Below are 8,680 nucleotides of genomic sequence, written 5' to 3'. Positions count from 1 at the left end.
CATGCCCCGCTCCACGCTGGCACTGTGGAGCCTGTTTGGGATTCTTTCCTCTCTCTTTGCTCCTCCCCACTTGTGCTCTTCCTCTCTCTCAAAATGAATGAATGATCTTAAAAAAATTTTTTTTCGCTCTCCTTAACTTTAGCAGAAGAAACCTTTTTCTTGGAGAGGAGGAAGCACACAGCAGAGGGACAGCACCCAGAGTTATTCTGGGAAACCAGTAGAGCAGGAAGTAATTGATGGTCTCAACTCTGGGGCAAGAGTGAGTTAGTTCCCACATTTTCCTTCTGGTTCATGTGAGACTGAATCAGAAACTCAAAATCTAGCACAGATGTTTCCTTTACCCAGCAATGGCTGGTGGGTAGATGCCCGGAAAGACCCCAACCAGAGAGCACACACATCAGGGAGGTACTTCTGCAGAGAAAACTAGGGTGTTCTTACCAGTGAGCAGACACTGAACTGCTAAAATATAATCTTTGTTCATTACAATGAGTCTCTTAAGCAAAAGCTGCATAATAATTGCCAGGCCCACTTATGTACATTGCTGAGTACTCATTTACGGAACAGTATCTTTTCATTTATTTTTTTATTTTTACTTTTTTATAATGGATGATTTTTTACTGAAATTTTTAAATGTTTTTTAAAAAACTCATTTCTGAGAGAGAGACAGCGTGAGCAGGGGAGGGTCAGAGAGAGAGGGAGACACAGAATCTGAAACAGGCTCCAGGCTCTGGGCTAGCTGTCAGCACAGAGCCCGATGCGGGGCTCAAACCCACAAACTGCGAGATCATGACCTCAGCCAAAGTCGGCCACTTAACCGACTGAGCAACCCAGGTGCCCCTCTTTTCATTTATTAAAACCCACATTATTTGTTATATTGGTAAGAAATGAAGAGACAATACTGATATATAGCATTTAATATGGAGAATATTGGGGGGTGTTATTCCACAAACTACCAAATATATGTCTAGCAAGTTACGTTAAAAAATACCAAAAAATGTAAAAAATGCTACTTAGTGTTACTCAGGAAAGTCACACTAAGTATCTCTCAATCCTCAGAATCTGTTCCTTGCCATTTCCCAACCATCACTTTATTTACATATTAAAATAAAAACAACTTTATACTCCACCGTGAAAAAAGCTACCACTTATAATTTAGATTTTCTTCACTCTAAAACATAGCTTCAAATCTGGAATGTGACTTTCCATATATAACACATTTTCTATGGGAAAATGCTTTTCTGATTAAATTTAGGTTTTAAATAGGAATTCTCTGAATTTTATCTTCATAATGATGCTACTGCATCTGATGTCACTGCTCCTCATTCCTTCAGTTCTGGTCACAGAGACGTGTAGGACTTCTTTCTCAAAGCTTTTGCCCATTCATTCCAAATACGACCGCCTCACTCGGACTTAATTGGCAGGAGTGTATTTTTAGGACTTCCTGCTTACACAACCCATCTATATTATCATCTAGTCTCCTGAGGATCAACTTCTGTGAGAAAGTTTCTAACATCTACTTCATTTCAATTTCTCATTTGTGAGTTTTTCGATGTATACGAAGCCCTGAATTCCAACAGAAGGATTTCCCGCATTCAGAGCACTTCCATGGTTTCTCTCCTGTGTGAACTCTCTGATGTTCACTGAGGGACGACTTCTGGGTGAAGGCCTTCCCACATTCACTACATTTAAAAGGTTTCTCTCCTGAGTGAGTTTTCTGGTGTATCTGAAGTGAAGCCTTCCTAGGATAGGCTTTCTCACATTCGCTGCATTCGTAGGGCTTCTCTGTTGAGTGAGTCCTCTGGTGTATAATTAGCTGTGATTTCCCACAAAAGGCTCTCTCACAGAAACTACATTCATAGGGTCTCTCTCCTGTGTGTGTTCTCCTATGTATAACGAGGTAGGATTTACTGCTGAAAGCCTTCCCACACTCGCTGCACCCGTAGGGCTTCTCCCCTGCATGCGCTCTCAGATGCGCAGTGAGTTGTTCCTTCCTACCGAAGGCTTTCCCGCATTCACTGCACTGATAAGGATTATTTCCTGTGTGGATTCCCTGGTGAACAACAAGTTGTGTCTTCATATTGAAGGCTTTCCCACAATCACTGCACTGATAAGGTTTCTCGCCTGTGTGCATTCTGATGTGAACCAGGAGGTAGGACTTGCTCCTAAAGGCTTTCCCACATTCACTGCATTTATGGGGCTTCACTCCCGTGTGAGTCCTCTGGTGTACAACGAACGGGGACTTCAAACTAAAGGCTTTCCCACACTCACCACACTCATAAGGTTTCACTCCCGTGTGGCTTCTCTGGTGTAAAATGAGCTGTGATTTCCAGCTGTAGGCTTTCCCACAATCACTGCAACCGTATGGTTTCCCTCCCGTGTGAATTTCCTGATGGACAATGAGCTGTGACCTGAAAGAGAAAACTTTCCCACACTCGCCGCAGGAGTAAGGCTTCTCTCCCGTGTGGACTCTCTGGTGAGCATTAAGATTTGACTTGGCACTGAATGCCCTTTCACATTTAGTGCATTCGTAAGGCCTCTCTCCCGTATGAATTCTCAGATGGACGATCAGCTGTGATTTACAACGAAAAGCTTTCCCACATTCATTACACACACAGTTTTTTTCTATACTATGAGCTCTTTGATGCTTAAGAAAATATGATTCTTCATATCCATGAAACTTATCAGGATTTTTTCTCAGACAGTTTCTGGTCGAACCTGAGTTTTGTGTCAAGCTTCTTCCATGTGTGTTATACTTATGGATTCTTTGTCTTGAAGAAAGTTGGGTTCTGCTCAGATGAAGTTTTCCAAACGCACTAAAAGCATAGCTTTTCTCAACATTTTCAAGCTCATCTTGATTTCTCTGGTACCATTCTTTCCAATCTTCTAGGAAAAAAATACATACACATATTTTTAATAATCATATGTAGCTGATATCGAATTAGAGACGGTTTTTTTTGTTTTATTTATTGAAAGTTTTTTTTTTAAACATTTTTTAAAATATTTTTTTAATTATTTATTTCTACGAGAGAGAGAGAGAGAGATAGCGTGAGCAGGGGAGGGTCAGAGAGAGAGGGAGACACAGACTCTGAAACAGGCTCCAGGCTCTGGGCTGGCAGTCAGCACAGAGCCCGACGCGGGGCACGAACCCACGAACCGCGAGATCATGACCTAAACGAAAGTCGGACGCTCAACCGACTAAGCCACCCAGGCGCCCCTATTTATTGAAAGTTTTAAAACTCCCATGTAATGAGTCTTTTTTTGATAACAGGCCTCAGACACTGGTTCGAAAGAAATACTGGCCAAGTGTACATGTGCCATCTTTCTGAGCTAGGGAGCATGAGGAACTGCGTCAAACCAAAGCCCATTATGGAATGGATGGCAAATTAGCAGTGATTAAAAATGTTTTTTTTTTTTTAAGTTTATTTATATTGAGAGAGAGAAAGAGAGAACATGAGCAAGGGAGAGGCAGAAAGAGAGAGGGAGAGAGGGAGAGAATCCTAAGCAGGCTCTGCACTGTCAGAGCAGAACTCAATGTGGGGCTCAAACTCAGGGACCTTGAGATCATGACCCGAGCCAAAACCAAGTGTCAAACACTTAAACAACTGAGCAACCCAGGCGCACAAAAAGAGTTCCTAAAACAGAGGCTTACTAAGCTTAGCCTGCACTTAGGAGCCAATGTCATTTATCAGATATCTGAATGTCATTACGTGTTTATTACTCAAAAAGTGAATTGAAACAATACAGAGTAACCAGGATATAACATTCAGACAGGTACAATGAGACGCTAAAAGACGAAGTTAGCAGGGCTCCTGGGTGGCTCAGTTGGTTAAGTGTCCCACTTGGGCTCAGGTCATGATCTCACAGTTCATGAGTTCAAGCTCTGTGTCAGGCTCTCTGCTGTCAGTGCAGAGCCCACTCCAGATCTTCTGCTCCCTCTCTTTCTGCCCCTCCCCTACTTGCACTCTCTCAAAAATAAACATAAAAAAAAGTTCACAAATTTAAAAAAAAATAGAAGATTGAGTTAACTACAGAAAAATTAAGGCAAGAGCATTTCAAACCAAAGGGAAAGCACATATAAAGTTCTTGAGAAGGGAACCTACTTGGCACAGTTAAGAAACAAAACATAAGGCACCTGGCTGGCTCAGTAGGTAGTGCATGCAACTCCTGATCTCAGGGTCGTGAGTTCAAGCCCCATGTTGGATATGGAGCTTACTTAAAAAAAAGAAAGAAAGAAAGAAAGAAATAGAAAAAATGTCAGCATAGCTCAAACCCATTGAATGAATAAAGCAAGGCAGGAACCAAATAGGCAAGGCCATGGCAAAAAGTTTTACCAAAGGATTTTAAATTAGAGGACATCTGGATTCAGGTTCTGCTTTCAAGTTTGTTTATTTTGAGAGACAGAGCATGTGCGTGGGTGGGGTGGCAGAGAGAGACAGAGACACAGAATCTGAACCAGACTCTGGGTTCCGAGCTGTCAGCATGGAGCCCGATGTGGGGCTCGAACCCACGAACCATGAGATCATGACCTGTGCCGAAATCAAGAGTTGGCTGCCTAACCGATTTGCCCCGTTCTGCTTTTTTTTTTTTTTTAATTCCCAGAAAACATATTTTGTGGGCGAGAGCATGTGAGAGTAGGGGAAGGGCAGAGTGGGCAGAAAACGGGGGTAGGGGAAGGAAAGGAGGGGGGGGAGAGGGGGGGAGAGAGAGAGAGAGAGAAAAAGAGAATCCTCCATATGACGCAAGCCTCAATCTCCTCAATCTCATGACCCTGAGAGATCTCAGCTCACGATCTGAGCTTAAAGTAATAGTTGGACACTTAACTGACCTGAGCCACCCAGGTGCCCCTTTTCATGTTCTGCTTTCAAGAGATGTTTGGCTGTTAAGTAAAAAACAAATAGAAGGGCTGACAGGCCGAGAAAGCTGCTGCAGTAATGCAGGAAGATGTGACAATGGCTCAGACTGAACCCTGGAGCTGAGCAAATGTGGAACATATTTGGAGACTGAACCAAGAGACTCAACCAGAGGACTGGACGGAGGAGAAGCTGAGAAGGGGAGGCTTTAGTTATCTCCAGATTTTAGGCTTGAGAAACAGGGTGCTGCCCTTGGAGAGGGGAAAACACTGAGACACACAAGTTTGGAGGAAAAATGAAGGACTTCGTTTTGGATCTTATTTCTCATGCGATCTCAGTCAGATATCCGAATGGAGACAGGAAGCGGGCAGACAGACTGCGGCTCAGCGAAGAGTGGGAGTGAGCGGCATCCGAAAGGTCTCATATGCCGTATGGACGGGACCGTCTAGGGAAGGTGTGCCAAAACAGCCCTGGAGCGGACACTGAAGGCTGGCCAGCGGGGAGGCCCGGTCACGCCACGGCGAGTGTGACGTCCACCCAGGGCGCCTGGAAGACGGGGCAGGTGTGGGTCGAGAGCACCCATCGGGGCACAGCCTCACCAGCTCATGACAGGTTCCCTGGGGGATAGTCGGGAGCGCTCCTGCTTCCTGGGCGCCCCCCCCAAACCCTCTCTCCCCGTTCACGTGGAAGCAATTAGGAGTGTGGTCTGTACCTCAAAGCAGGCCCACTAACTCGAGAAAGGGGGAGGGGGGTGGTAATACCGACACCAGTGGACTTCTCGGGCTTGAAGACAAGTCTGGACGGTTTTTGGTTGTTGTTACTGGCTTAACAGAATTGTCAGAAAAAAAGAAAACTGACCGGAATCTTATGTTTTGAAGCGAACCTAAGCCTGATTTGATAACAGCCTGTGATTCTTTAGACCTAAATACCCGCAAATCTGCACCCACAGACATGGGCCATTCTCCCCAAACCTTACCGCGCCCGGGGCCCTGCAGGACAAAAAGAGAAGACTGAACAGGGAATTACACCCAAAGCTACGGCAAGAAGCCTTCCTTGAATTTTTTCCCATGGAGGAGAGTGTGCGACAGGGCAGTGATGACTGTGCCACCCCCCCAGCCACCCCTCAGGAGAGAGAAGCTTCTATCACAGGTTCCAGTTCCTTCCCCACCACTGCACGTGTCTAGAATGGACTGTCGATCTTTTAACCCCATCAGTTCAGATTGTGAGGCCACAGCCACGCCTGTCTGATGGGACCACACACATCTCAAGAAAGTCTGGACTTGCGACTGGACTCAGGCCCAGGATAAGAAGACATCCCGCTTCCTGGAGAAGCGATGACCATGCTTCACGTTAACATTCACATATTTAAAGGCGCCTAGGCAGCAAGAAGGGAAGCGTGAAGGATACTCGAGGGCAGGGCCCTAGCACACACCGTGCCCTGCACTCCCGGTGGTCCGGCCCGCCGCCCGTGCAGCAGCCCTGACTGGTGAGAATGTGGTCCGCGTGGTGCTCCCCCACGCCCGCTCCGCCCCTCCCGCCACGGCGAGTTCAGGCACTGGCATGTCGCTTGTAAGAAAACTGGATGCCAAGCTTCAGAGAAAAATTCTGGGGGCTGATGAAAGAGATTTTTTTGGAAAGAAACAGGACTTATCCAGTGCCCGTGTCTTCATGTGATGCCTGGCATGAAGGTACCCAGCTGAACAGAAGAAAAGCCTGACATGTGAGGGTAAGAAAAGGGGCACACGTGGCACCCTGGCCCCTGACATCACCAGGCTTCTGAACTGAGCCGCTGTCAAGCTGCCATCCTGTGGCAGACAAGTGTCATTTAGACCATAAATTCCTTAATGTTTACTCGGGTTGAATCCGGGATGTAAGCTACTTGTTTACTTTCTCAGACTAGTGACAGGGACACTTATGAAAATAACTGCAGCAGGAACAGCTAAAGGGAAGACTAGAGTTCTGAAAAATGGCTAAGACTTTGAGCTGTCCACGCCTGGGAAAACACTGACCCAGTCTGGGTGACAACTGAGTAACCACAGGAGCCGTGGAGACACTGCCCAAGGAGAAAATACTACCAAAAACAGAAGCAGAACTGAGATCAGCAGAGGAGAAGGGACACAGGGCACCGAGCCGAGCCCGCAGAGCCGGACGCGGGAGTCCAAGTGCAACCGCGGCAGCAAGCCAAGCGGGGAAGGCACAGAAGCACAGCGCTCCTCCCCAGCTCTGCTGCCGTGAGCGAGTGAGGAAGGCTGGGCTCTCGCACAAGCACTTACAGCCAGGAAGAGAGGATGAGGATGTCCATGGGACGTTACGACACGGGGGAAAGAAAGCTTAAATCCTCAGAGCGCAAGAGACTTTCAGTCGTTACAACATCAGCAGGAAAGAACAGGTAAATTTGGGAAACAGACCCCTCCACCTGACTCCAAAGGGAAGAGTAACTGGAGCCAGGAAACGTAAGGTGACAAAATCACTTAATGACACAGGTGAGACTGTGCTAGGTTTCAAAATCCTTTTAAGAAAAGTGCCCAAGAAAGTTAACAGTTATAATTTCAAAGTGACCAGTTTGAGAAAAGGAAGCAATGAAATATCCCAAGACGATGTTGAGCAAAGGATGAAAAGACTGAGGGCTTTAACTGTGGAAGAAGAAAGACAGTCAACACAAGCAGAGCAGAGGGCACGAAGTCACACAAGAGGAGCGGAGAGGAGAATCTCTCCAGAGCCTGGGATGGCTGATGCGGCCCAGGACCATGAGAAGGAAAGAAACTAACCCCGAAAGCATCTGAGCAGAGTGCGGATAAGGGGGGGGCGTGCCTGCCCCTCAGAGTAAGAGAGAAAAGCCCACACGTGGACAGAGCAATGGTCCCTTCCTTTCCTGAGGAGCTAGCTTGTGGGCTTATCCCAAGTCCCCCCGATAGTTCAAGGGCTTCAAAGGAAAGCTTCCGCACAAGACGGCCTGAGCGCAATCCCTGGTTCCCACCCCAACCCACGTCATTCTGGTTCCCACTCACCCACCTGGATAGCTCTGACGGGAAACTTTGGCACTTATTATCCATGGCTCCTCTCCTTGCTCCAACTTGAAGATTAAATCAGGTTTGGTACCATGATACCCTGTTGATGGAAAATCACAGAGGATGTGGGCCAAGCTGCTAGGGACTCAGGTATCTAAACCACAAAATGAAAACACTCACTTGCATGTGCGGGAAGATTACAATTAGGAGATGAGGGCCAAACAGGGACTAGGAGCCTCTGACCTCTAAAGTTCAAGTCCATAATCATTAAGTACTTTAGAGACCTCAGGGTAGATAAAGAAAAGAAAAAGGGATGGCAATTTATAATTCACGATCTGAGTTCAACAAAGAAGCTGCACTTACCCACAGACACCAGGTGGCTATAGTTCTCCAGTATCACATCCCTGTACAGGTACTTCTGCGCAGAATCCAGTAACTGCCACTCATCCCAGGTGAACTCCATAGATATATCCTTGAATGACAATAACCCCTGTAATAATATACATCCCATTCAATCGGATGCCACTGCATTAGGTGATGTGGACAGATGTACAAGAGCTGCGAAAGGAGAAATGTTCCTCCACAGACCGCCTCCTGTGCCCAGTTCAGCACGAACTTTTAGAATGAAACAGAACAAAACAAACAAATAAAAAAACAGTAAAAAAAAATTTTGAGCTTCCATGTGCAAGATACTGTTTTTGATCCTGAAAATAACAGGATGAACACAAAAAGCTTTCAGTCTTGTAGATGAAAATAAACATCTATACCTACATACAAAACAAGCGTTTCAAACCTTTGATAAAAAAAATTATCCAGGATACA

The 8,680-nt window shown here is 46.0% G+C and overlaps 1 protein-coding gene across 2 annotated transcripts; it reads right to left on the bottom strand.

Moving 5' to 3' along the window:
- Positions 1-916: 916 nt before the first annotated feature.
- ZNF26 (zinc finger protein 26) lies at positions 917-8,342 on the bottom strand. Of its 2 annotated transcripts, none has more exons than XM_077763598.1 (3): positions 8,222-8,342; positions 7,863-7,958; positions 917-2,883 (listed from the first exon to the last, which is right to left on the bottom strand). In XM_077763598.1, exons 1-3 carry the CDS (start codon positions 8,319-8,321, stop codon positions 1,532-1,534), a joined length of 1,548 nt encoding a protein of 515 aa, XP_077619724.1. In that variant the 5' UTR covers positions 8,322-8,342; the 3' UTR covers positions 917-1,531. The 2 variants fall into 2 exon arrangements, with proteins under 2 accessions (XP_077619724.1, XP_077619725.1); XM_077763599.1 differs by having other exon boundaries at positions 917-2,880.
- Between the last annotated feature and the right edge of the window lie 338 nt (positions 8,343-8,680).

The sequence above is a fragment of the Crocuta crocuta genome, unplaced genomic scaffold (genome assembly GCF_008692635.1).
Source record: "Crocuta crocuta isolate KB4526 unplaced genomic scaffold, BGI_CrCroc_1.0 scaffold114, whole genome shotgun sequence".
Lineage (NCBI taxonomy): Eukaryota > Metazoa > Chordata > Mammalia > Carnivora > Hyaenidae > Crocuta > Crocuta crocuta.
Note: the sequence above shows the minus strand (reverse complement) of the source record. Positions and strands in the feature narration are given on the sequence as shown.